We start from the raw sequence: 25,661 nt of genomic DNA, 5'->3' as shown, positions 1-25,661 counted from the left end.
TCATGCCCTGGAGGTAGTTTTTGAGGGGCTGGCAAGGGTCCTCTCTGTGTGTCCCTGTGCATTGCCTTGGGGGTCTCTGACTCTGGGTCCACATGTCTGTGTGTGGTGGGCCCAAGTGTACATCTCTGTCTTTTTTTTTTTTTTTTTTTTTTTTTGAGACGGAGTCTCGCTCTGTCGCCCAGGCTGGAGTGCTGTGGCCAGGTCTCAGCTCACTGCAAGCTCCGCCTCCCGGGTTCCCGCCATTCTCCTGCCTCAGCCTCCCGAGTAGCTGGGACTACAGGTGCCCGCCACCTCGCCCGGCTAGTTTTTTGTATTTTTTTAGTAGAGACGGGATTTCACCGTGTTAGCCAGGATGGTCTCGATCTCCTGACCTTGTGATCCGCCCATCTCGGCCTCCCAAAGTGCTGGGATTACAGGCTTGAGCCACCACGCCCGGCCAACATCTCTGTCTTGGAGACTGTGTGCCCCGGACGTGTTGTTCCTATGCAGACGCGGCCTGTCCCTCTGTGTGTGGGTGTACATGTACTTTAATATTCTATTGCACTAACTCTGAAGCTAGGACTCTTTTTTAATAGTACTTTGAGTTGCTGTTTTATAAATCCAGGTCTCTTAACCATAGTGTCCTGCCCACCTGAGTAACTACCCCCCACCCCCATGCACAGCCTCCTGACAACAGAACCCCACTTGGACAGGCCTGAGGCAGGTGCAAGCTCTGAGATGGAGACTAAGAATTCACCCCAGCAACATGTATGCTTCTGGGGCCTTCCTGGAGTCCTGAGTCTGGCCAGGGAGGGCCAGGTTTCCACATCTTTCTCCAGGAGGCCAGCACCTAAGCCAGAGAGACCTTAACTGTGTCTAAAAGCTTCCAAAAAAGACTTTCCCCTTCCCAAACACTTCCTCTGCCCTGAGGGTCTTCGTAACCCCTCCCAAGCTTCTGCTTTCTGCAGCCCCAGCCCATGCAGCAGGGAGCATGGACCCCTGTCAAGTGGTCACTGGTGGAAGGCCCGGCCACAGGATATTTAGAGATGGGTGGGATTGCACTGAGTCTGTGCCTCTGTCTTCATGCCTTTCTAGTCCTGCTCCCCTGGGAGTGCCTCACACAGCCCACTGGTCTGGGAGACAGGTAACATGTCCTCCAAGAGTGCTGTGTGCCAGGGACAGGGGAAGAAAGAAACTCATTACAGAGACCCTGCTGTGTGCCCGGTCCTGGACTAGGGTCTCTGACATTTGTTATCTCACCTATGAGGTTGATAGTGTTAGCCCATTTTATAGCTAAAGAAACTGATGCCTCGGCTCTGTGTCTGGGAAGTGGAATTGCACCTTTTCAGTCTGTTCCAAAGCCCTCACCACTCCCTGGCTCCCCAGTGCTAGGCTGTGTCACAGAAGAGGGGAGTGGCTGGGGAACATCGTGGCCAGAGGGAGAGAAGGTAGGAATAGGATTGTCTTCAGTGGGAATGACTGAGATCAGCCATGGGAATCCTTCCCACCTCACCCCTTCACTGACAGGGGCGGGGATGAGGGGTGGGGTGTCCTCCCTCCCTTCTTCCCTGGGACCATCCCTCATGGGCCTGGGCTTAGCCCAATCCTTGGTTTGGTGCTGACCCCCAGTGGCAGCAAAGGGTATGACAGAGTCCTCAGATGAGATGGAATTAGGGAGGCTTAGAGCCCCAACTGTCCTAATTAGGCATAAGGACCCTCATGAATACACATCTCTAAGGGCACATGGGGAAACTGAGATCCACAGAGAAATATACCCAAAGTCAGAACAATAGCTAAAGGCAGAGTCAAGGCTAGAACCAGAGCCGGGTTGAGGAAGCTGAACTTCAGAGAAGCTGAGTGGGTGCCCAGGGTCACATAGCTACTCTGTGGAGGAACCAGAATTAGAACCAGGCCTCGCCCAGCCTCCTAACATGGAAGACTTCCCATTGGCTGGGGAGAGTACATCAGCTGAATCTTGGCTCTCCCTTCACCACCCCTTCTTCCCCAGCTGGCTCCAGAGCACACGCTCATGTCCTTCCGGAAGGCCCTCGAGCAGAAGTTGTATGGGCTCCAGGCTGACATTACCATCAGGTAGGTGTAGCGGAGGGGATATAGCTCCTCTAACCCCTCCCACACACATCAGCATCCACCTGGGTCTCTGCTGGAGGAACCTCTGGTCTCAGAGCCTCTGAGATGGGAGGAGGGGGGCTTAGATTATCCACAGCAGGGCAGGCACCCCGTTCCTGCAGACTCCAGGACGTAAAATAGAGGAAAGAACAAATGCTCTTGGTGCAAGCAGGAGCCCTGCCACAGAGCCACTTGAAGGGAAAAATAGATCTATATGGCTGTGTATGATAGAGCTCCAACACTCTCATGAGGGAAACAAAGCAAGTTGCAGAGTGATACAGTCACTGTGACCCCAGTTACGTTTTAAAAGACCACAAAAAAGTGACATATACACTTTCTCCCTGTACATATATAAGTAGATACTAGTATAAATGGCGGGAAGAATCCATACTAATCTCATAACAGGTTATCTGAGAAGAGAAGACGGGCAGGACTGTCATATATAGTTGTACAGGTTGTGTTCTGAACAAGGGCATCACATATATGAGGACATTGTTCCCAGTATAGACATAGAATTGTGTATTTATCACAACTTTCTAGCAGATGGTGGTAAAATGCCTTGAGGAACAGAGGGCACGGGTGCCTTTTACTTTTTCACACTAAGGCACCATATGAGCTATTGGCAACCCTGGTAGAGTAGACAAGGATTGGGGTCGGATGGAATTTGCCAAAGAGGTCTACATTTGCACTGTTCCCATCATAGCATCACAGGGATTTGGTTCCAAACCAGGTTCCACCACTTACAGGCTGTGGACCTTGAGCTAGACACTTCCCTCTCTTAGCCTCAGTTTCTCCATTATCAAATGAGGCAGCACCTACCTTCCAAGGCTGCTAAGAGAGTAGGTCCAGCTTTTTTCCCAGCCCGCCCTCCTTGGCAGTCCCCACCCCCATCTGACCCTCACAGAGAGCCAGAAGGCGTTGGCCCTTCAGGGTCACCCACCAGCCCACTGTCTTCCCTGTGCAGATGGGGAGACTGAGGCCCAGAGAGCGGCAGCCCAGCCGGGATCCTGTGCTGGATGGGGAGGACTGTGTGGGGTGACGATCATTGGTGGGCAGGTGAGGGATCTGGGGGGTCAGTGACTCGACGGCCCCACCCTCCCTGCAGCCTGGACGGCGTGCCCTTCCTCATGCACGATGCCACCCTGCGGCGCACCACCAACGTGGAGGAGGAGTTCCCAGAGCTGGCCCGCAGGCCTGCCTCCATGCTCAACTGGACCACCCTGCAGAGACTCAATGCTGGCCAGTGGTTCCTGAAGGTCTGGCTGCACCTGACCCCAATCTTAGGCATGGAAAACACCAGCAGGGACTGCAAGGAGTGAGATGCAAGGGTGGCCATCAGCTCCGAGACCCCCACTCACAGGGCTTTCCCGACCTCCACCCAAGCTGCTTAGTGGCCTCCTGGGCTTCCTGCCACTGCTGCCAGATCTCGTGGTTGTCACTGCTTGTTCTGGGTCCGTTTCCCTTACTATAAAAGGTTGACAGGGACGAGAGCAGTAAATAGAATTGTTAACTCTGTAAAACTCTAGAGAGGGGTTGGCTTTCTGGTCTGAAATGCTCTAGAAGGAGAAATGCCGTGGGTCTGGGCACGATTCCAAGTAAGCTGTCCTCCGTCCTCTTGCTAAGCAGGGTGTGGGGAAGAAAGGTGAGGGCTGGGGCCTCCTACAGCCTCCACATGGCCACAGCCATCAATCTGCTAACCCCAGCAGCCTCTGGCAGCCCAGGGGTCTCCACGCTCGGTTGCCAGAAGGGTATGTGGGGGCCCCCAAAGGGCTGATGATGCAGCCATGTGTGTGTCCCTATCCCTGCCAGACTGACCCCTTCTGGACAGCCAGCTCCCTGTCACCCTCCGATCACAGAGAGGCCCAGAACCAGTCCATCTGCAGCCTGGCAGAGCTCCTGGAGCTGGCCAAGGGCAATGCCACACTGCTGCTCAACCTGCGTGACCCACCCCGGGAGCACCCGTACCGCAACAGTTTCCTCAACGTGACTCTGGAGGCCGTGCTGCACTCTGGCTTCCCCCAGCACCAGGTGAGGCCCTGCAGCGCAGCTCTGCTCCCGGGAGCTCTGGCCTGGCTAGAGCCCTGCTGCTGCATAGCCTCTCCCTGTTGCACTCCGGACTTCAGCTTTCTCGTTTGTAAAATGGGGATCACACACCCCTTACTTCCCTGGCAGGGTCATCATGGGACAAGAGGAAAACAAGAAAACACCTTAAAATGTATAAAGGTCCAGGCTGTCAAGTTATTTCAGTGAAGTGTTGCCCTGTTGTGTGGTGTAATAATTTGGGACCAGAGAAATCTGACATCAGTTTAGGACAGCACACTAAGTGCTAGTGGCCATGTGCAGAGTAGTGGCTGTTTGGGTTTTCCCTCCCGTACTAGCAGCGGGCCAGAAGGGAAGCTTCCTGAGTTGCTCCCAGTGCGCTTTGCAGCCTTGGCTGGGACTGAGTCCTGCCCTGCTAATGACTGCATCTAAGCTTTCACTGCCTGCCAGGTCCCGTCTCTCAACCCCACGGGTGCTCTAGGAGGGGTAGCTACTCTTACCCATTGTGCAGAAGAGAAGTCCGAGGCTGCTTCTCTCCTGCCTGCAGGTCATGTGGCTGCCTAGCAGGCAGAGGCCCCTGGTGCGGAAGGTGGCTCCCGGCTTCCAGCAGACATCGGGCTCCAAGGAGGCGGTCACCAGCCTGCGGAGAGGCCACATCCAACGGCTGAACTTGCGCTACACTCAGGTGTCCCGCCAGGAGCTCAGGTGCCTGCCCTGACCCAGGCTCCTCCAGGAGAGGGTGGGACTGAGTCTCTCTCAGTCCTGCCACCACCGCCCCACAAAACACACACACAGTTGGGCAGAGGGATGGGCACACAGAGGAATCGGGCACACATGGTTCAAAGACGACAGGGTATGTCAGGCAGACCCGGGCTTGTCCCCAAGCTTGGCCCTCTGGAGCCGACGTTCCGTCCCCCGGGCATGGCTGTGAAGTGGTGAAGAGGACATGCTTTACCAGCCCTCACACTGGGCCCGGAGCTGCCAGAGTCCACATGCTGACCCGCCTCTCCCCTGCCTCCCAGGGACTACGCGTCCTGGAACCTGAGTGTGAACCTCTACACAGTCAATGCACCGTGGCTCTTCTCCCTGCTGTGGTGTGCGGGGGTCCCATCCGTCACCTCTGACAACTCCCACACCCTGTCCCAGGTGCCTTCCCCCCTCTGGATCATGGTGAGTTGGGGGGCAGAGGGCACCTGGGGGGCAGTGCTGGAGCTGCCTATGGCCTGCCCTGACCACTCAGCAAGCTCTGTGCTTGGGGCTGTCCCTGGGAGGTCTCTGGCGTGGTGGGAAGTCTGTGGTGGGGGTGCAGGCTTGAGGCATGAGGATTTCATGGCATCTGGGATCTGCACTAAGGTATTGGGAGGACCCTGGGCCTGATCCACAGGGAGAAAAGCATCACTAAGGGCTCTAGAGAAGTAAAGAGCTGCTTGGGTTTCTTTGGTTTGGAGGATAACAACAGGACCGGAATAGGAAGCATTGACTGGGCATGGGGCTCACGCCTATAATCCCAGCATTTTGGGAAGCAGAGGCAGGATGATGACTGGAGCCCGGGAGTACAAGACTAGCCTGGGCAACATAGTGAGACCCTGTCTCTACAAAATAATAATAATAATAATAATTTGCTGGCCATGGTGGCACACACCTGTAGTCCTAGCTACTTGGTAGGCTGCAGTGGGAGGATTGCTTGAGCCCAGGAGGTCGAGGCTGCAGTGAGCTATGATCACTCCAGCCTGGGTGACAAAGTGAGACCCTGTCTCAAAAAATAAAAATAAAAAAGAATAGGAAACATTAAAATTTGCTCAGAACAGCAAGTAAAACATTATTTTAGCTGGTTGACTGCACACCTGCAGATAGGTGGTGGCTCCACTGCCACCTCCCTGAGCATGCAGAAGGCAGATGGAGGGTATCCTTATGGCTGAGAGAATGCAGTGCCAATGAATCAGACCTAAGATGTGGATGGTTCTGTGGGAGAGGAGGGTGAAGGGAAGGCAGCCTGGGGAAAGGGGCAAGACCGATGGGATGAGAGTCAGGAGGGAGGGAGGAGCAGGGTCACTGTCTTTTAGTATCTGGCTCCTGCTTTGAGGCCGCTGGACACACAGACCCTGCAGGCCTAGCACATGCCCCCTCTGTCCTTAGCACCATACAATCCCCTCCTACCCTGAGAGTGCACACATGTACACATACATGTCCCGGCCCCCAGGCCCATAGAGCACGGAGCCCACACCTGCAAAATGTAATCTTCAGCCCCCAGACCCCCTCAGAGTCCTCCCTTGCCCTTCGCCAGTGGCCATGTGGGGTCCTCTGGTCCACGGACCCTCAGTCTGGAGCCTCAGTCTGGACTGGCCGTGACTGGAAGTTGGCCTCGGGCCGTCTGTCCACAGCCCCCGGACGAGTACTGTCTCATGTGGGTCACTGCCGACCTGGTCTCCTTCACCCTCATCGTGGGCATCTTCGTGCTCCAGAAGTGAGTAGGATCTGACCACTTCCGTGGCCATCCCTACCCTACAGCAGGCCCAGCCCCTACCCCAGCCAGGTGAACCTGCTCCTGAGCCCTGGGCCCTCAGCCAGGAGCGGGCCTGACCAGGGGAGAAGGAAGGACCCTGGTGGCCCCATCCTGCCTCAGACAGAGGCTGGGTGGCTTCTGGAATGAACCTGCAGCTGGGAGCGCAGAGCCAAGCTCCGCCTTGAGTGGCTGTGTGGGCTTAGGTGAATTTCAGTTCCTCTCCAGGCTGGCCTGCTCATCCGTTAGCCAGGGCATGGGTTCCCACCAGCCCTCAGCAAGATAGCTGGGGTGTGCTCAAAGTGGGGAGGTGTGGTTGGTCCCAGGGAGGGTCTAGGGCCAGCCGGGGGCCCCCACCCAGCCAGGAACCAAGGGGCTGGGATTTTGTTCTTTACTGACGTTCTCTCTCTGTCCCATCCTGCTCTGATCGGCGCATGTCCCTCCTCTCTCCCCCTCCCCCTCTCTCTGCTGCACTCTGGCATCTCACAGCTATCACTTGATCAGGTAATTCTGGTGTGGTCTTCCTCCTCCTCCTCCTGTTCCTCTTTCTCCCTCTTGCCATCCCCTTCTCCAGTTCTGTCTAAAAACCCGCCGTGCACCAAACCCTGTGCCTGGGTCACCTCGCAGACACCGCCCTTGCCTGAAGCCTCCCTTACCCCTGCAATCCTCTTTTCTGCTCCTGCCGTCCCACTGCCGTGTGTGTCCCTCTGCTCCCTGTTCCTACGGCTGTTTCTGCAGGGGGGGACCAGTGTTTCCTTGACAGCTTCCTGACCTGGCCTCTCTGTGCACCAAAGTGTCTCCCTCTGGAGGAGGGGACCCTACCTGGGCACCGGCATCCCCCTGCCTCTGGCCCACTCACCGGGGTCTTCACCACTTGTCCAGGGCAGACCCTACCAAGTTTCTGCCTCTCTCTTCCCATCTTCTCCCTCCCTGGCTCTGCCTCTCCCACTGTTCACTCTTCCTGTTTACCTTTCTCTGCCTCTCCCATCTCTTTCTCTCTCTTCTTTACATTCTATCTGTGACACCCATCCCTGCTTTGCTCCCCCCACACACAGCCTTTTCCTTGTTCCCCCGAGAGGACCCCACAGTGGCTGAGCTTCCTGTTCTGGATGTGCCTGGCCAAGAGACCCTGGCCTGACACTGTCCTGGGTTTTGACGTGAATTTCCAGGATGAGACCTAGACTCAGGGACCCAAGTCTCCCTTCCTCTAGTGCCTTAGCCCCTCCTGGGTCAGGCAGCTTCACCAACCAGCTTCTAGGAGGAGATGCTGTGTCTGGCTATGGGACACTCCCTGAGTCATTCCTCTGTCCGCCCAGTTGACCAGCATCCACACACACCGGCAGCTGGTGCCGGTGCTGTGTCTGCAGCAGGAGTTGGGCCTTCTCACGTGGAGCCGAGCGTGTCAGGGAGGCTGCCCCATGGTGATTCAGCCGCTGGCACAGACATGCTGGGTTTGCTCAGACACAGCCAGGGCAGTGTCATTGTCTCCTGGGGATCAGGAGAGGCCTGAAGGAGGAAGGGACCCTGGGGAACAAGGCCAGGGGAGGATACCATTTCCCTGCGGACCTTATTCTTCCATTCATTCGCTCAACAAGTACAGGTCAGGTGGCCAGGACACGGCAGGCATTGATGGTGCTGGGGCACAGCGATGAACAGAGAGAGATTTGCTCACTGCCCTCAACGATTCATAGGGCAGCCAGCCTCGCCAGGGTGTCTGTGCTACCCCCCGCCTCCTGCTTTCCCCTTGTCTGCCTGCTCTGTTCATCCATCCATCCACCTGTCCATCTGTCTGTCCGCTTCTGCTGCGCTGACCCCATCTAGTAACTCACAATTGGTTTCTTGTGGAGTCTTGACTCCCTCCATCCCCCAAGCAGGGTTCAGTCCCTGAGACAGCTGGGTTCTTGTTCCCAAGCTGATCACCCACTCCTCTTGGTGGGGACAGGGGTGAGAGTTCAGTGATCCTTCTGCCTAGATCCCAGGAAAGGTCTAAGTTCAGAGGTCAGGAAACTGGGGCTAGTTCAGAGGAATGACAATAGTGAAGACAGTGGCCTGGGCTGGGCTCAGAAACATGAGTCCTTTCCACTTAGTGCCTGGTCCCTGTATGCCCTGTATGCATGCTCCACCTCCCAGCCCACTCTTGAGTAATTTTACCTTGCACCTGTCTCAGCCATCAGGGGGATTCATGCTCTGACCTCCCTCCCCAGTAGGACTGTCAGGACAGAGCAGCAGCTGGCCCCACTCCAAGTCACTCTAACCCCCTTGCCTTGGGAACCTGTGCAGACCAGCTCTGGGCAAAGCCCCCACCACCTGGCCCCACCCCCCTGCTTTCCTTCCCTCCCTCTCAGGGGGTCTCCCCAGTAGCTTCGCTTAGCCTGGTCATGGTGGTAGAGTTGCAGGAGACATCAGCTGGACTCCCTGAGATTGGTGTGTGCCCCAGCTTAGGTCAGCAGAGTCATGCCTACTAAGCTCCTCCTGCTCCCAAATCTGTCCCATTCAAAGAAAGCCAGGTGCATTACTGGGGACACCTGAGACAGAACTAACCAACTCTAGTCCTGGGCCAGGGCTGCTCACTGACGGCTCTGGAGGTAAAAGGGAGGCCGGGAAGCCCTGGCCGAGAGTCAGTAGGCTCTGATTTGAGCCCCAACTCTGCTCTCTCTCTGGGCTTATTTCCCCCTTGTACAGTGGGACAAGAGTCCTGCTGGTCTCTCAGGCCACATCCAGAGAGGCTCTGGAAGTAGGCAGGGTCCCTGCTCCAAGGCAGGAGTGAGGAGGGACCTGATGCCCACGGGGCCATCTCTGCAGGTGGCGCCTGGGTGGCATACGAAGCTACAACCCTGAGCAGATCATGCTGAGCGCTGCAGTGCGCCGGACCAGCCGGGACGTCAGCATCATGAAGGAGAAGCTCATTTTCTCAGGTACACAGCCCTGCAGACAGGTGGAGGCAGGCCCTGGGCCCAGCTTTCTGCACCCCCACATGCAAACAGATGTGTATGCGCACACATTCACGTGCGGCACATACGGGTAGGGACAAGGGCACAGATATACATAAACCCACCGGAATTATACCCACACACATACAAAGGCATAAGTACATGTGTGAAAACACACACCCCCACACACAGTCATCCACTCTGTCATCCACCATGGCTCGGTGTCAGTGCCATGGTTGGTGGGCAGGGGTGGGGTAGGGAGAGGAGTCTGTTTTGAAGGCCCGCCCCCTTTGCCTGATTCATACTTGGATCCTACAATATTGGCCTCACCGTTGCTCTTTGCCAGTCCCTGTCAACATTCCCAGTCTGATGGAAGCAGCAGCTACGTAAACAGAGGCATGGAAAGTCGAGTTCCTGCGATGGCAGTGCTGTGGGGGAGGGCGTGGTCAGAGCTGCTTGGGCAGTGAGGAATGCTTTGGGTGCCTGATACACTGAGATGGGGAGGATGCAGAGGAGGTGCCTGGGTAATGGCTTCAAGTTGAGGGCCGAGCGAGCTGAGGGAAGGAAGGGCATTCCAGGTGGGCACGGCATGTGCGCAGAGGCGGCAAGGGAGCACTGCTTGCCTGGGCACCAAGAATGAAGAGTCCCTCTGTTGGGCCGAACTCCACTCAGCAGAGCTTTCTTGAGCCTCAGATCCATGCCCAGCACTCTACCAGGCCCTGGGGACATAGATGCCCAGAACCCACCCTGGGCAACCATACAGAATGTGGCCAGGGCAGAGGGAAGCAGGGGCTGGGGTTGCCATGAGGAGGCCCCAACCCGGCCCAGGGCTCTGATGAGGCTCCCAGGAGGCTGAGTGACAGATGAGAAGACTTGAGCCAGATGGTAGGAAAAGGAGGTGGTGTTGGGGCAGCCACTCCTAAGAGAGGGGCCAACACATGCAAAGGCCCTGAGGAGAGTGGACACATGGGTGCCAAGCTCAGGGACACAGGTGGTTTTCTGTGACTGCAAAGTGAAGTCCCAGGGGACAGCAGATGAAGGTGAAGCTAGAGTGCTCGGCAGATACCAAAGGGGCCTTGAGTGCCAGGCTCAATGTCGACCTGAGCCCAGTGGTTTCATCAGCCTCCAAGTGCCCAGCTGGGTGGTACAGCCTTCCCGCCCCATCTGTCACCCATCCTTATGACTGCCTCCTCCCTGACTCACATTCTGTCTCCCTCTGGCCCCGCAGAAATCAGCGATGGTGTAGAGGTCTCCGATGTGCTCTCCGTATGTTCAGACAACAGTTATGACACATATGCCAACAGCACCGCCACCCCTGTGGGTCCCCGAGGGGGTGGCAGCCGCGCCAAGACCCTCACAGAGCGGAGTGGGCGTTAGCTGAAGACATGTCTCATCCACCTGTACCTGACACAGAAGCCAGGGGAGCCTAGGAGAGCTGATGGAAGCGTGTCTGAACTCGGAGTGCTCTGGAAGCTGGCTCCACAGCCTCTTTGTGGGCTCCAGCCCCTTGTCAGCCACAGCCTCTCTTGAGGGGGACTCCCGTGTCCCCCTGAGGCCCAGCTGGACCAGGACTCCAGCCTCTCAGATGCCCCTGCAGGCCTGGGGCTCCTTCTGGGTGGTACGGGGCCTAGGGCTTGGGCCCCTCTTCTGAGGCCCTCTCCTATATCCTGACTTGGAAGCTTTGATGGGTCATGGGCCATGCCATGCCCCCTGTGGCAATGGAGGGTGCGGATGCTCACCTGTGCCGTCTGTCCTCCTATCTGTGCCCCGAGGCACTTGAATTCTCTGTTTTTATCCTGCCCCAAGGGCCTGGGCCGGGCCTCTACCCGAAGCAACTCTGCTCTTCCTGTCAGTCTCAAAGCACAAGGAGGTTCGGCCCAGGAGGAAGCCAGCTGCAGTGTGGAGACACGTCCTCCTCCCCAGTCCACCTCATGCCACCACCAACCCCCTGTCCCAGGAGCAGACCTGAGCCACATCCCCCAGGAGCAGCTGGAGATGGCCAGAAGAGTGAGCTCAGGGCTACTGGATCCTATGCCGAAGTGTCCAGCAGACCTCAGGGCAGAAGAGTCCCCTAACCCAGGAGTCCACAGACTGATTTAACCTCAGGTTCCCACATCAGTGGCCACAGGGCAGGGCCCACCTGGTAAAAGTGTTCTGGACATGGTCAGGGTGGGTGTGTGGCTAAGTAGGCCTGCACAGAGGGAACCCAAGGGGCTCGGCCAATGTGATTAAAGCTGCCATCTTGATGTGTGTTGTCTCTGAATTGCCAGCAGGAGGGTGGGGACAAGTGCACTGGGTCTAGGTTTCAGTTCTGACCCTATGATTTGAGGAGGAACCATTCTCAGGAATGAATGGGAAAGCGGCAGGATGGTGCCTCCCCTTCTCTGGGTCCACCACGGTGCCAGTGGCTGGGAGCCGGTATCCTCACATGGTGGATGGGGAGACAGTCTTGGAGAGGTAAAAGTGACCTCCAAAGGCCACACAGCTTAGAACAGGCCAAGCCAGAATCCCACCCAGAGTCTGACCCCAGCGCATATGTTATGTCTCCCGTAAGCTAGGAATGACACACAGAGCGGGAGGGCTCCTGGGTCCAATGTGGGGCTGGGAGTGGGACTGGCAGGTGCCCTCACAGCCACACGAAGGCATTCTGAGCCTCCCGGCTGTGTTGGGACAGGCCTTCAGCACAGGGAGGCCTCTTCCCCATGTGAGGAGTTTGGCTTTGACTTCTCCGAGCTTTGGACCTGCCTGAGGAGGGCCCATGCCCATGCCCAGGACTGGGGGCACCTGGGCTGAAAGCCAAAGTACAGCCCTGGGACCACAGGTGTCCTTTCCTTCCAATCCTTGGGACCTCTGCTGTCTGTGAGCAGGAGTCAGTGGTGGCGTCAGAGCAAGCCTGTAACTCCCCTCTTTGTTCTGAGAGTCTGCCCGGTCATGGGTGTGTCCTGAGGGAAAAGGGGGAAGCTGAGCCCCAGCTCCAGCCTGCATCAAATTAACTCCATGCTTCCTGGGAGCCAAGGGACGTGTGTCTTCCAAACAGGAATCTTCTGGATAGAATTCTTGGGGTCTAGGAGATTCTGGCATGCAAATGTTGGAAGCTCCACTGGGCCCCCACAGTAGCCTCGAGGAGCGGCCCTCCTGCCCCTGCTACTGAATGTCTGGCAAGTGCTCCTCTTCTTGGGGCAGAGGTCAGCTCCTGCCTCTCCCTGGGCTCAAGGGAGTGAGACTCAGAGCCACTGTGCCCCCTGCCCCACACATGCTTAGTCACATTGGCATCTACATGGTCACACAGCCACATGTCCACACGCAGCCCAGTGCTACACAGTCACTGCATTCCATGTACTTCCACAATCACGCATAGTCACCCTGGAACCTACATGCCCACAACTGCACGATGACACCCCTCCCACACCCCAACTCCAGCACCATACATCTTCAAACCCTTGTCCTCAATCAGGGACAAGGCCAGCACCAGGTCACCCCCAACCCCAGGCACGAATCCAAATCCAAACCCTGGAGTTGCACACAGTCAATCCACTCTGACGCCCCTTCTTTCTTTCCCTCCCTCCCAGGGCTAGTCCAAGAGTAGAACAAAAGCCCAGCATCCCCTCCCCACTCGCTTCTCCCTTCCTCTCCCTCCCCCTCCCTCCTGGCGTCCAGCCCCTTTGTCCTCCCGCAGCTGAGCCCGAGCAAACAGCGAACGGGGGTCTGGCAGAGCAGCACGAACATTGGAGCTTGGGCTGCCAGGGGTGCGGGCAGCAGGCACAGACGGGAGTGATACCTGTGAGAGCAGCAGCTGCGGAGCACTTGGGAGAGGGTGTGGCCAGGTAAGCGCCAGGTGCATGGGGCAAGGCTTAGGCTGCAGGGCTGCCCCAGCTGCGTGGTGTCCACAAGTCTGAGATGGGGAGGATGCGGAGGAGGTGCTTGGGTAATGGCTTCAAGTGGATGTGGGTGTAAAAAAGAGTGATGGTGGCATGTTCGAGTCAGCTTCTACAGGCTGGGCCCTTCAGTCTGCATCATGACCCATGGCTTGAAGTGCCTAGACTCAGCCGAGAAGGGAGGATACTCATTGAGCCCTACCTGGGAATTTTTACCTTCCGTGTTCCAACTGGGTGTCCTTCGGCCCCCAGACTGGGGATCCCAGAGTGAATGCTGGATCTGATGTCACTGTGTGTCCAGAGCGCCCAGTGCAGTAGACAGTAAAATGAAAAAGTACTGACACACTTCCTAGGAGGGAACTCTTTCTCCCCCAGGGAGCTGCTTGTGCTGTGGGACACCTTTGCAAGAAGTCCATCCTTATGCTAATCAGACCGGCCCTCTTGGGTTTCAACTCAGAGTGTAGTTGCTTTGTGGGCTAGTGGAGGACAGACTGGTTGCAGCGTGCTGTGATGACTGGTCTCACTTCCTTCCACCTCCTGGCTGCTCCTTGGGACACACCCCCACCCTGGCAAGTGTGGCATGCAAACCCTGGAGCCAGGTGGATTCAGGATCCAGTCTCTCCACTTGGGCAAAAGTAGTTAACTTTCTTGCCCACCAGGGAGTTCATTTCTCACGATGCTGACCAGGGGATCCATGGCCCGGAATGACCAGGGCATGAAAGCCAGACTAACGCTGGGCAGGATCTGACCTCCAGAAGCAGCAGAGCAGCTGGGAGCAGGAGGATGGAAGGAGAGGCAGGGCGCAGAGGGTGGACCTGAGCCCCCTAGAGTAAGCTGATGGAAAGGAGGGAACTCCCTGTCCCTGGAGGTGTGCAAGCAGAGGCTGTGTGTTCATAATGGCCAAATCATAACCAGCATGGCCCAGCCCCTCAGTCTGCAGAGCGCCTTCACAAACACCCCTCTGCTGAGCCTCGCCGCAAACCTCTGAAGGGCAGGTGTCCTGTGTGTGCTTGTTTCCCTTATGACAAACTAAAGGGGCAGGGGTGGGCTAAAGAAACTTCTCAGGTTGTGAGGATGAAATTAAATTATGTCTATAAAAGTAACTGGCACACACAGTGTCCTCCCTTCCTCTCGAGTAAAAACAATACAGGGAAACACCCATGTAGCTCGTACTGTGTACCAGCACTTTTCATAAAGCCCATGTAATAGTCATGAAGCCACAGCCCTGTGAGGTAGGGATCCCATTTCAGATGAGATAACTGAGGCCAGGACCGGCAGGTGAGAGGAGTGACTTGCCCCCGGCCACACCGTGAGCCAGTGGCAGGGACTGGGTTAGTTTGTCCCTAGAGTTCTTTCCACTTCCAGACGGTGCTACCTGGAGAACACCAAGAGAACTCACTAGAGAGAGGGCCAGCTTCCCTCAGCCTGGGCTCTAACCTTTCACCCTCTGAGAATTCGCCCATCCTTCTCAGCTGGAAGGTTCCCCTCAAGGACGCCCTCCCTGACTCCCCTCCACCTGGGTCCAGCGCCCCTTCTATGAACTCCCCTAACACCCGGTGCCTCCCCATGGCACCGCCGCCAGACTGTGACCTCCGGGCACACTGAAACTATGGTTGTCTTGCTCACTGCCTGGCACAGAAAAGGCTCCCAATAAATACTTGTCGAATCTGTTTGCGCGAATGCTGTGTGTATGATGCTGTCTATCAGGGGAGTGCTCAGGGTGTGGTCAGTGCTCAGCACCTACCGGAGATCGGCAGGAGACAGGCAGGATTGAGCAGAGGACAGTCGAGTTATTGTACCTTCTCTCCTGCACACGCACACACTGGGTCTCTGTGGGGCGGCCTTAGTCCCTTGACCCAGGGCTTCAACTCCTGTCACGGGACCCTCCTTACACAGATACATTTCCAGGTTCCAGTAACTTCCCTGCTCCCCCGCTTCAGACCCCGGGGCGGCCAAGGTGCCTTGCTGTTAGTAGCCCGGGGAACAGCCCTCCTCCCGCCGCAGTCCCTAACGCCGACTCCGCTGTTGAAAATAGTTCCTTTATTAGACCCTCCTCCGATTATCCTATTTGAGAGCGTGCCATCTGTCTTCTGCAGATATCGATAGGAAAACGCTCAGCGAGTTTGAAGAACCGAAAGGGGCACTGAGTGTCTGAGTGGGTAGGCAGGGCAGAATGTCGTGCTGGTGAGGCGGGGCTGAGGCACTGTAGCCATAAGGAACCTGAACGGAGGGGACAGTCGCTTAACAAGTGGTCAAGGGAGGAAATAAACGGATGAGGGCGGTCGCCTCTCCCAGGCGCAGCCAGGTGACTTCCCCGATGCTGTTTGTGTTCTCTCCCCAGCAGGATGCGGCAAGGCCCTGGGCCGGAGGAGTCGGAGCCGGGCTGCGAGGCGCCGTGCGCGGGCCAGTGCCACGCGCAGCGCGTGCTGCAGACCCTGAACACGTACCGGCGGAGCGGTACCCTCACCGACGTGGTGCTGCGCGCCGGCGGCCGCGACTTTCCATGCCACCGCGCGGCGCTCAGCGCGGCCAGCGCCTACTTCCACAACTTGTTCGCGGCCGGGCGGCCCGAGCGCGGCCCGGCAGTGGTGCCGGTGGCTGCCGAGGCGCCAGGCACAAGCCCGGCCGGGGCGGCGGCGGCGCTGGCCGTGGTGCTCGACTACGTGTACGGAGCGGGCGTGCGGCTGCGCGAGGAGGACGAGGCGGCGGCAGTGCTAGCGCTGGCGGAGCGGCTGGGCGTGGCGGGCCTGCGTGAGGCCTGCGTGCGCTTCCTCGAGGGCAGCCTGCGCGCCGCCAACAGCCTAGCGCTGCGCCGCGTGGCCGTCGCCTTCTCGCTGGCTCCGCTGGCCGAGCGCTGCGGCCGCGTCCTGCGCCAGGCCTTCGCCGAGGTGGCGCGCCACGCCGACTTCCTGGAGCTGGCGCCCGACGAGGTGGCGGCGCTGCTGGCGGACCCTGCGCTGGGCGTGGCGCGCGAGGAGGCCGTGTTTGAGGCGGCCATGCGCTGGGTGCGCCACGACGCGCCGGCCCGCCGCGGGCAGCTGCGAAGCCTGCTGGAGCACGTGCGCCTGCCGCTACTGTCGCCTGCCTACTTCCTGGAGAAGGTGGAGGCGGACGAGCTGCTGCAGGCCTGCGGCGAGTGCCGCCCGCTGCTGCTGGAGGCCCGCGCCTGCTTCATCCTGGGCCGCGAGGCCGGTGCGCTGAGGACCCGGCCGCGGAGGTACGGCCGCCGTCCCCTAGCCTCCCGCCCTCCGTTCTTCTCACCTTCTTCCACCGCCCATTCATTCCTTCATCATCCTTTAGTACTGCCTCTTGATGATATGCAGACAGACATTCGTTAAACATTTTAGAGGCTCGGTGCCCATAATTCTGCCCTTGAAGAGTTAACAAGCCAGTGAGGGAGATGCAGAGACCCCACCCCTGCGCACACTGTTTCTTTCGCCCATGCAACCGTAATTCCGAGTACTTACTACTCTACGCAAGTTCTGTGCAGGGTGCCTGGGTGTGGAAGTGATTTGAAAACAGTTTGCCCTCTGGGAGCTCGCAGTCTAATGAGGGATAGAAATAGGCAGGAGCATGGGGAAAGGGTGAAAGCGGACTGCCCCACCCCTGGAAAGCCAGACTGAGAGGCTCTGAGCAGAGTAGCCCTTAATCATGCCCCCAGAGACTACACTATCTCTAACACTAAGCACAGGGCCTGGGACAGAGATCCTCAAATATGTGCCAAAGGAATTAGAAAACCGGTGGCTAAAGGGTATGGTGATTCTGGTGGGGTCAGATGCTTGAGGCGTCAATGAGAGGAAAGAATGATTGGCTGAAAGGGCGAGTTATCCGGCTTAATGGAATTAGGGATAAGGGGATGTCATAGGAGGAGGGAGGCAGCAGAATCAGCGGTTGGAGGTGAGAAAAGAGTGTTGAAGATGAGTTAGCGACAGACAAACCTGGGCTTGAATTCCAGCTCGTCATGACGCTTAATGGCTGCATGACTTTGAGCACGCCATGGTATGTGAGCCTCAGTTTCCTCCGTGTGAAAGCGGTAATAATCCCTACTAATATAATTGCCATACGGATTAAACGAGGTTATTTTTCTAGGTGAGGGCAAGGGCTCTGTAAAGATTTTGGTTTTTTTTTTTTCTGTAGTTTAGAGGTCAGCAGAATGCGGTAAGAATGAGCGATTCTCTTCCCAATACCCACAGGGAAAGTTGGAAGGGGCAGAGTCTAGCGGGAGTGGGGCCGGGGGGTCGGGTGGGCGGGGGTGATGGCAAAAGCTCATGAAAGGGACGAGAGGGTAAGAGAGGGCCGAACTTGGGTGCGGCCCAACAGGCAGTGGGCTTATCCGCACGCCAGATTCATGGACCTAGCTGAAGTGATCGTAGTCATCGGCGGTTGCGACCGCAAAGGTCTCCTGAAGCTGCCCTTCGCCGATGCCTACCACCCAGAGAGCCAGCGGTGGACCCCACTGCCCAGCCTGCCCGGCTACACTCGCTCAGAATTCGCCGCCTGTGCTCTCCGCAATGACGTCTACGTCTCCGGTGAGGGCGGAGCCGCAACGGTAGCTCACACGGGATTGGCTAATAGCCTCCGCGTTCCGCCCCCTTTGCTTTTTCCTCCAATTGGGAGAGGGGGGTGGGATGTTTTCTGATAACCTCCAGTTATTGGCTGGAGTGAGCAGAGCTAACTACGGGTGTGACCCCCTCCCCCCGCCCAGTTATTCAGCAATGTTAACTTCAATTCATATGATTACTTTTTGTTCTGAGCAGGTTTCCTAGGGAATTCAATTCGTATTAGTATTAATAATCACTTCATCTAGCCTACTATGTGCCGAACATTATTATGCTAAGAAGCTTACATTCGTTATCATTAAATCCCCCTACAATGCTGTTTTACAGATAAGAAAGGATCAGAGAGGCTCAGAATTTCCCCCATTGTCTCAAAAATGGCAAAGCTAGGAGGAACACACATCTGTTTGATAGCAACAAACTGTGTCCTCCCTGAGGCTCAGGCCCTTGAAGACTCAGAGAAGCATAAAACAGTCTTTGCTCCCCTGGAGTGTCCTGGAGAGGAGAGAGAGACTTCAGTTTTACCGCCAGGCAGAATGTGATCGGAATTCTCAGAGTCCCCAGATGATCTGGAATGCCACTCAGGGAATCTAGCCAGGGTTCATAGAAGAGATGATTTTTCAGTTGGACCTTGAAAGTTGGAGGGAACAGTATAGGCAAAGGCACAAGGGCAGGGACATGCAGAAAGGAACACTGGGGACTCAGGGCTCTGAAGTGCAGGTTGAGTAACACAGGTGAGGCAGGAGTCAGATCACGGAGGCTTTGAGTCTGGGGCTAGGTGGATTGACCTTAACGTTGTAAAGAACTATGGGTGCCTGCAAAGGGTAAGGAGCAGGAGAATAAGCCAGGGAGGCCTCACAGATCATCCAGGCCACAGATTACCACTGGACAATTTATCCAAGGCCATTGATGGTTCTGAGCAACATGTGGGGCCTCTGTTGGGTGCCACTAGGAATAAACAAAGATGGGGGCTACCAAACAGATGTGGCTCTGGTCACAGGCTCAGGCTGAAGGGTGCAGTTAGGGTTGTCCCCAAAGAGGCTCCCATTGAGAGGTGAATCCCCGGCCGAGATCCCCAGGGTGGCCAGACATGGGAAGGGAGAGCCCACATCCTGCGTCCCCAGTGCCTGGCCCCATAGGGCATACCATGTCCTCCAGCAGCACCAGTGCTGGGCCATGTAGTCTTCAGCAGGTCATTGTTGGTCTCTAAGCCTCATCTGAGTTTCTTATATGTAAACTGGGTGTAATATTCCCAACACCTCATGGAGGGATGAGATCAGAAATGAAATTGTGCGGGTGAAGGTGGGAGGGAGGGTTATTGGGTCACCCTCTACCCCTCCTGGCTCCTAGTGCAGCTGACTCTGCTTTTCCTGGGTCCCTAGTACATTCCAGATGCTTGCCTTGGGTACCCTTTGTACTCTTACCTTTCGTACAGCGGCCCCCTCTTTGCTTCCCTGAGCACAGAGCCTGGCACACCACCAGCACCACCATAAGGCGCCCAGTGAAAACCAGCCACTTCTTCCTGAATCTGTCAGGCTTCTCCCCTCAAGGGTCATAACTCAAGACATTCTCACCACTTATTCAAAGCACACTGTCTGGGTCACAGGCCCAGAGTCTTACATCAGCTCAAGAAGTCCTCTTGCTGCCTTCCCTTAACCTTTCCTTTGGATCTGGGGGCCCTAGTTTCTAGCTCTTTGCGGGTACTTGGGATAGCAAGAGAGCCTGTGGGCAACAGCTGCTTCTCTCTCCCTAGGAGGCCACATCAACAGTCATGATGTGTGGATGTTTAGCTCCCATCTGCACACCTGGATCAAGGTAGCCTCTCTGCACAAGGGCAGGTGGAGGCACAAGATGGCAGTTGTGCAGGGGCAGGTAGGCACAAGCTGCAGCGGCTGCCCTGGGACCCAAGGTACAGATCTATGGATGTCCTGGAGGGAGGTTATCTAAAACCCTCTTTGTAAGAAGGGGTCTGAGGCCCCCCAAAAAAGAGACTTGTCCAAGGTAACATAATAATGGCTGATGTTAATAATAATAGCAATTACTGTAATAGTAACAGCCTGATGGTCAAGGGTGTGGGCTCTGGGGCCATACAATCTAGGTTTGAATCTTGATTGTGCCACTCAAGACTAAAAGAATCTGTCGGCCGGGCACGGTGGCTCACACCTGTAATCCCAGCACTTTGGGAGGCTGAGGTGGGCGGATCACGGGTCAGGAGATCGAGACCATCCTGGCTAACACGGTGAAACCCCGTCTGTACTAAAACTACAAAAAATTAGCCGGGCGTGGTGGCAGGTGCCTGTAGTCCCAGCTACTCAGGAGGCTGAGGCAGGAGAATGGCGTGAACCCAGAAGGCAGAGCTTGCAGTGAGCCGAGATCATGCTACTGCACTCCAGCCTGGGAGACGAGACTCCGTATCAAAAAAAAAGAATCTCTCAACTGTCTTTGTAAGCTACATCCCGAATTCAGAAACAAAAATGCTTCTTAGAATCAATTAAGTGGGGTGGTAAAGTCTCAAAACTAGCTATATAGCTATTATTTTTTTTTTTTTTTTAATTTTTTCTGAGACGGAGTCTCTCTCTGTGGCCCAGGCTGGAATGCAGTGGTGCAATCTTGGCTCACTGCAAGCTCCGCCTCCCAGGTTCATGCCACTCTTCTGCCTCAGCCTTCAGAGTAGCTAGGACTACAGGCACCCGCCACCAGGCCGGCTAATTTTTCTTGTATTTTTGGTAGAGACGGGGTTTCACCGAGTTAGCCAGGATGGTCTCGATCTCCTGACCCGTGATCCACCCACCTCAGCCTCCCAAAGTGCTGGGATTACAGGTGTGAGCCACCGCGCCCGGCCTAGCTATTATTATTAAGCATCAGCTTGGTGCCAGGTGTTTTACAGCTGTAACCCGCATTCAGTACCCATCCTAAAGACAGGTCGCATTATCCCCCCTAAATGAGAGGAAACCAGCTCAGGGAGGTACAGCAACTGGGTGGAGGCCGCCCAGGTGGTGGCAGCACTGGGCTCTGGGGTCAGTTTGGTCTTGAAGCTGGGTTGGGGACAGGGAAAATTTGCAGCTCAAAGACTGTAAAACTGAAGCGGTGAGGCCAAGGGGCCTAAGGCCCTGACACCCAGCCCCCCGGCCCATGTCCTCACTTGCAGCTGTTCGCAGTGGGTGGTTTCGACGGCCTGAGGCGCTTGCACAGCGTGGAGCGCTATGACCCCTTCTCCAACACCTGGTCGGCCGCTGCGCCCCTCCCGGAGGCCGTGAGCTCAGCGGCGGTGGCATCCTGCGCGGGCCAGCTCTTCGTGATCGGGGGCGCCAGGCAGGGCGGTGTCAACACGGACAAGGTGGGCGTGGGCCTCGGGCGCAAGAGGGCGTTGAAGGCTGCGGCGACCACTGTGTGCCAGGCGGAGAGCTGGGCGTTTCCGTGCCCTTGTCTATTTCTTCACTTAATCCCATCAACAGCCCAGACCAGTCACCTCCATGTTTCAGGGAAGGAAATGAGCATAAAAATGACCCCAAGGTCACAGTGGGTCAGCAGCACACTGGGACTCAAATGTATGGGCTGGCACCACATAAGTTTCATACATTTTAAAAATTGAGGGCAAGATAGTTAAAATGCTTTTGTTACATTCCAAAAATAATACATTACTGAAAATTTAGAAAACAGAAAAATAGAAAAAAAAACCCATAATCCCACCATCCAGGCAGAGAGGCTATTTATATTTTGGTGCATTGCCTTACAGGCTTCCACTGAATTGATTTTTGTTTTTCTTATAGTTCTGTTTTCTCACTGTTAGAATTTTGCATTCTGCATTTTATTCTAATTTAGGTATAAGCACTTTCCACGTGATTAGCAACTTTACAGCCATCATTTCAATGCCTGTACTATTCCACTTGGTGGATGAACTAGAGTCTACTCATCTTTTATTGGACATTTAGGCTTTTTGCAAATAAAAATATTTATCATAGCAGTTCTTTCCCTCCCCTGATGGCCTCATAAGCCTGTGGTCCTGGGACTTGACTCTTTCCCAAATTTGGGTGCCCACCCTTCCTTATTCCCTGACCACATTCTTTCAGCAAACCCTCCTGGAGCTGAGTGATGGGCACTCATGGTAGGAGGCCCCATTTAACACCATCCATGCAGCACTGATTTGTTATAGGCTGCTGTGGTGGAAGGTGGGGGTCTCCAAGGAAACAGTTGAGGAAACAGAGAGTGAGGTGAGCAGGCAGCTAAGTACAGAAACTGTTAAAGGCATCAGAAACACCCATGGGCATGTGGACAGCTGTAGAAATAGGGCTGCAAGACACCTCAGCTGGAATTGTATGACCTGAGAGCACCAGGGAAAAAGTGAGTTGACAGTGTATGCAGCCAGGAACACATCCCTATGGGGGGTCTGCTATGAGAACCCTCTATAACCCTAAAGCAGACGGTACCTCTTCTCGCTCGGTATGATGTGCTCTATGATTAATCTTACATGAGGCAACTGTGTTCTCCATCAAAGGAGAGACTGTTCCTGTGTGTGTGTTTTGGGGGGTGGGGAGGGGGAACACCAGGGAAGCCTTTAAGGATGGGGTGGCATTTGAGCAGGACCTTAAAAGATGGGGAGGCTTTTGACAAAGGAAGTCCAGAAGCAGAGGACAGAACATATAACTAGATGAAGAGCCCTTGAGGACAGGGACAGTGGATCTCCCCCTCCCTCCCAGATGCTTGCTCGGGCCAGGTGTCATCGTTTTGAATGAGTGCCCCCAGGGAGACAGGTGGCAGCATGTGGGCAGTGGGGCATTTGGGATGGGGCAGTGAGTCTTCATCACCGCTGCTCCTCTTGCCCCTCAGGTGCAGTGCTTTGACCCCAAGGAGGACCAGTGGAGCCTGCGGTCACCAGCACCCTTCTCACAGCGGTGTCTCGAGGCCATCTCCTTTGAGGACACCATCTATGTCATGGGGGGTCTCATGAGCAAAATCTTCACCTATGATCCAGGCACAGATGTGTGGGGGGAGGCAGCTGTCCTCCCCAGTCCTGTGGTAAGTGGAGGCTTCAAGGCAGGAGAGCGGAACCCACTTCTAAGGCTCTGGATCTTGGAGCTTGTGAATCTTGTGTGACTCCACGCTAGGTGGTTTTATTATACATCGCTCTCTAGCTTTGTCCTCACAGTGATAGTGAACCATGCATTTCACAGATGAGAAGACTGGCCTTAGAGAGGTTCAGCACCTGGCCCAGGCCAACTAGGCCCTGTTAAGGCAGAGTCTAGAACCCTGCAGTCCCAAGTGCTATAGCTTTGAGTGGGGATTTGGTCCAAATGACCCTGTGGTCTCTCCTGCCCTGAAGGCCACTGCTAGTAACCAATCATGGGGTAAGAGGTGGGGAAGGGAGTTGCTAAGTTCTGCTCTAGTGATATCACAGCAGGGAGGCCCAAGTCTTGGAAGCTCTGGCCCCTGCAGTTCCTTGCCTCCCCTACCTTCGTCTCCATCCCCTGAAACTCCAGAGATTACACAGGTATGGTTGGACTGGTGGTCTCTGCCAGTTCTGACCTTTGGTGACCTTAAGTGGTGAGAATTCAGGTTTCCCTGAGTCTGCGATTCTAAGATGGCGGCAGTCGAGATTATTGTTATTGGCGTGCTTACCATATTCCAGGCTCTATATAAAATGCTTTACATGCTTAACTTCCATTAACTGTTAAGGGAACCCTGTGAAGAAGGCACTCTGGTTCTTCTCCCTTTGCAGATGAGGAAACTGAGGTCCAGAGAGGTTAAGCGACTTGCCTAAGGCCATTCACTGAATAAGGATCAAGCTAGAGCTGGAACTCAGATCCATCCAGTTTCCTGCCTCTCTACAATCCAGATTGCCTGTTCACAGTCTGTGGGTCAAGGTCCTATTATCTGGCCTGGCCAGGCAGGGACAGAAGGAGCCCCAGGCTGAACCTGATAGTTAATTGTCTTTCTGTTTGTCCACTCAGGAAAGCTGTGGAGTCACTGTGTGTGACGGGAAGGTCCACATCCTTGGTGGGCGGGATGATCACGGAGAAAGCACCGATAAGGTCTTCACCTTTGACCCCAGCAGTGGGCAGGTGGAGGCCCAGCCATCCCTGCAGCGCTGCACCAGCTCCCACGGCTGTGTCACCATCATCCAGAGCTTGGGCAGGTGACTCAGATTTGGACAGCCTGAGCCAGGAGGCGGAGAGGCACGCGGAGCTCAGGCGCACACTCTGCTCCCTCGTGGCACCTCCACACAAACAGCCCTTCACTTAACGGTCTCTTTTCTTGTAGAAATAAAACCTTGTTGGGTCTGTGTTCCAGCTGCAGTCTGCCCTGACTGAGATGGAATGTCCAATATTTGCTCCCTGTGTTTACTCTTGATGAAGCACTTTTATATCTGTTTGGGCTATTATCACAAAACACCTTAGACTGGGTGATTTATAGACAACAGAAATTTGTCTGTCATACTTCTCAAGGCTGGGAAGTGCAAGATCAAGTGGCCAGCAGATCTGGTGTTTGGTGAGGGCTCTCTGCTTCCTAAATAATATTTTCTTGCTGAGTCTCCACATGTGAGAGGGAGGCCAGGCAGCTCCTTCCGACCTCTTCTATAAGGCTCTAATCCCATTCATGAGGGTTCCACCCTCATTCCCTAAGCAATTTAATGCCTTCCCAAAGGCCCCACCTCTTACTATGATCGCTTTGGGTATTAGGTTTTGACACATACATTACCTCATTTACTTTCAAAATAGTAGTGTGAGCATTTTAAAAAACTATATTTCATGCATAAAAAACACACTATATATATAAACAGTTAAAGAATAATAAAATGTCTGTTTCCCACCACTTAGAAAGAGATGGTTACAAACAACTCTGTAGGCCTGTGTCTGTTCCTAAACACATCCTTTCCCACGCTCCTCCGAGACGAAGTTACCATCCTTAAATTTGAGATTATCAGCACTCACTGCTAGGAGCCGGAGACAAGCAGGCCCCCCCACCCCATTCAGGGAAGAGGCTGAAACAAAACAACAGTTATGGATCCCTGAACAACCACGGAGTGGAGGCTCACAGCAAACTGCAGGCCCAGGGTGGGGGCACCATAGCCATGGGCCCCTGAGAAGTCAGTCACCCTGGCTCTGCACCTGAACCTGTTAGGTGTCCAACGTCAATGGGGGCACAAGCCACTGATGTCATAAGCCTGGGGCTCTAGGGGCAGCAACAAACTGCTGGGTAGGGAGGGGTGAGCTCAGAGAGGGAGAGAAAGGGAACAAAAGATGTAATAGGCAGATTCTGTGAGGCTCTGTGCGTATCGCTGTGAGGCCTGGAGGAGCTGGCCAGGCACCAGCTGCGGGCTCCCCCTCATTTGTACTCGGATTGCCTTTGGAAGAAGAGCGATCATCTGCTTCTTGCATCTCCCTCCAGCACAGAGCCAGCCCCACATCCTACCCCATCTTCCAAAGCCCCAGGGCCCTGTCTACAGGGTCTCTCCAGCTGGGGCCGGCCCATCACAGCAGGCATAAAGGCCCGGGTCCCAGCTGAGCTCTGACCCACTGATTATCCCAGATTAGGGAGCCTGTGACCATCTGGACACAGCTGATAATGGCAGCAGAGGGAGGGGAGTGGGGACACTGAGTCTGCCTGTGCCCACCCCAAGGGGAATGCTCAGGACAAAGCAAAGAAGGCACCGTAT

At 55.5% G+C, this 25,661-nt stretch overlaps 2 protein-coding genes across 19 annotated transcripts in view; both read left to right on the top strand.

Annotated features, from left to right (window-relative positions):
- The window catches only part of GDPD5 (glycerophosphodiester phosphodiesterase domain containing 5), a 91,750-nt gene extending 79,928 nt beyond the window's left edge, over positions 1–11,822 (top strand). For 7 of the 14 annotated variants that reach the window (XM_045371287.2, XM_045371290.2, XM_005579104.4 and 4 more), the window contains 9 exons: positions 1,988–2,070; positions 3,212–3,362; positions 3,916–4,134; positions 4,694–4,851; positions 5,169–5,316; positions 6,528–6,610; positions 7,136–7,150; positions 9,449–9,561; positions 10,805–11,822. In XM_045371287.2, the coding sequence (XP_045227222.1) occupies positions 1,988–2,070; positions 3,212–3,362; positions 3,916–4,134; positions 4,694–4,851; positions 5,169–5,316; positions 6,528–6,610; positions 7,136–7,150; positions 9,449–9,561; positions 10,805–10,953 (1,119 nt within the window). In that variant the 3' untranslated portion in view covers positions 10,954–11,822. The remainder of the gene's footprint in view (positions 1–1,987; positions 2,071–3,211; positions 3,363–3,915; positions 4,135–4,693; positions 4,852–5,168; positions 5,317–6,527; positions 6,611–7,135; positions 7,151–9,448; positions 9,562–10,804) is intronic. The other 7 variants (XM_074014783.1, XM_074014785.1, XM_005579108.4 and 4 more) reach the window with 2 other exon arrangements.
- A 1,442-nt stretch (positions 11,823–13,264) lies between these two features.
- KLHL35 (kelch like family member 35) lies at positions 13,265–24,331 on the top strand. 5 transcript variants are annotated; one of them, XM_045371292.3, is made up of 7 exons: positions 13,265–13,400; positions 15,796–16,668; positions 17,796–17,980; positions 19,761–19,879; positions 21,156–21,344; positions 22,835–23,023; positions 23,956–24,331. In XM_045371292.3, the coding sequence occupies exons 2-7, from the start codon at positions 15,797–15,799 to the stop codon at positions 24,142–24,144; spliced, it is 1,743 nt and encodes a 580-aa protein (XP_045227227.2). In that variant the 5' UTR covers positions 13,265–13,400; position 15,796; the 3' UTR covers positions 24,145–24,331. The 5 variants fall into 5 exon arrangements, 2 of the variants coding, with proteins under 2 accessions (XP_045227227.2, XP_015290987.3); XM_015435501.4 differs by having other exon boundaries at positions 15,793–16,668; XR_012423529.1 differs by lacking the exon at positions 17,796–17,980.
- Positions 24,332–25,661: the final 1,330 nt, after the last annotated feature.

Source organism: Macaca fascicularis, chromosome 14 (genome assembly GCF_037993035.2).
Source record: "Macaca fascicularis isolate 582-1 chromosome 14, T2T-MFA8v1.1".
In the NCBI taxonomy this organism is placed as follows: domain Eukaryota; kingdom Metazoa; phylum Chordata; class Mammalia; order Primates; family Cercopithecidae; genus Macaca; species Macaca fascicularis.
This window is presented reverse-complemented; position numbering and strand designations above follow the sequence as displayed.

What these genes read in the sequence shown, in the direction of transcription:
- KLHL35 (XM_045371292.3), top strand. Translation starts at nt 15,797, where the DNA reads ATGCGGCAAGGCCCTGGGCCGGAGGAGTCGGAGCCGGGCTGCGAGGCG. An exon ending in TGGCAGTTGTGCAGGGGCAG is followed by an intron (nt 19,880 to 21,155) that starts GTAGGCACAAGC and finishes CCTCACTTGCAG; the next exon opens with CTGTTCGCAGTGGGTGGTTT. An exon ending in GCGGTGTCAACACGGACAAG is followed by an intron (nt 21,345 to 22,834) that starts GTGGGCGTGGGC and finishes CTTGCCCCTCAG; the next exon opens with GTGCAGTGCTTTGACCCCAA.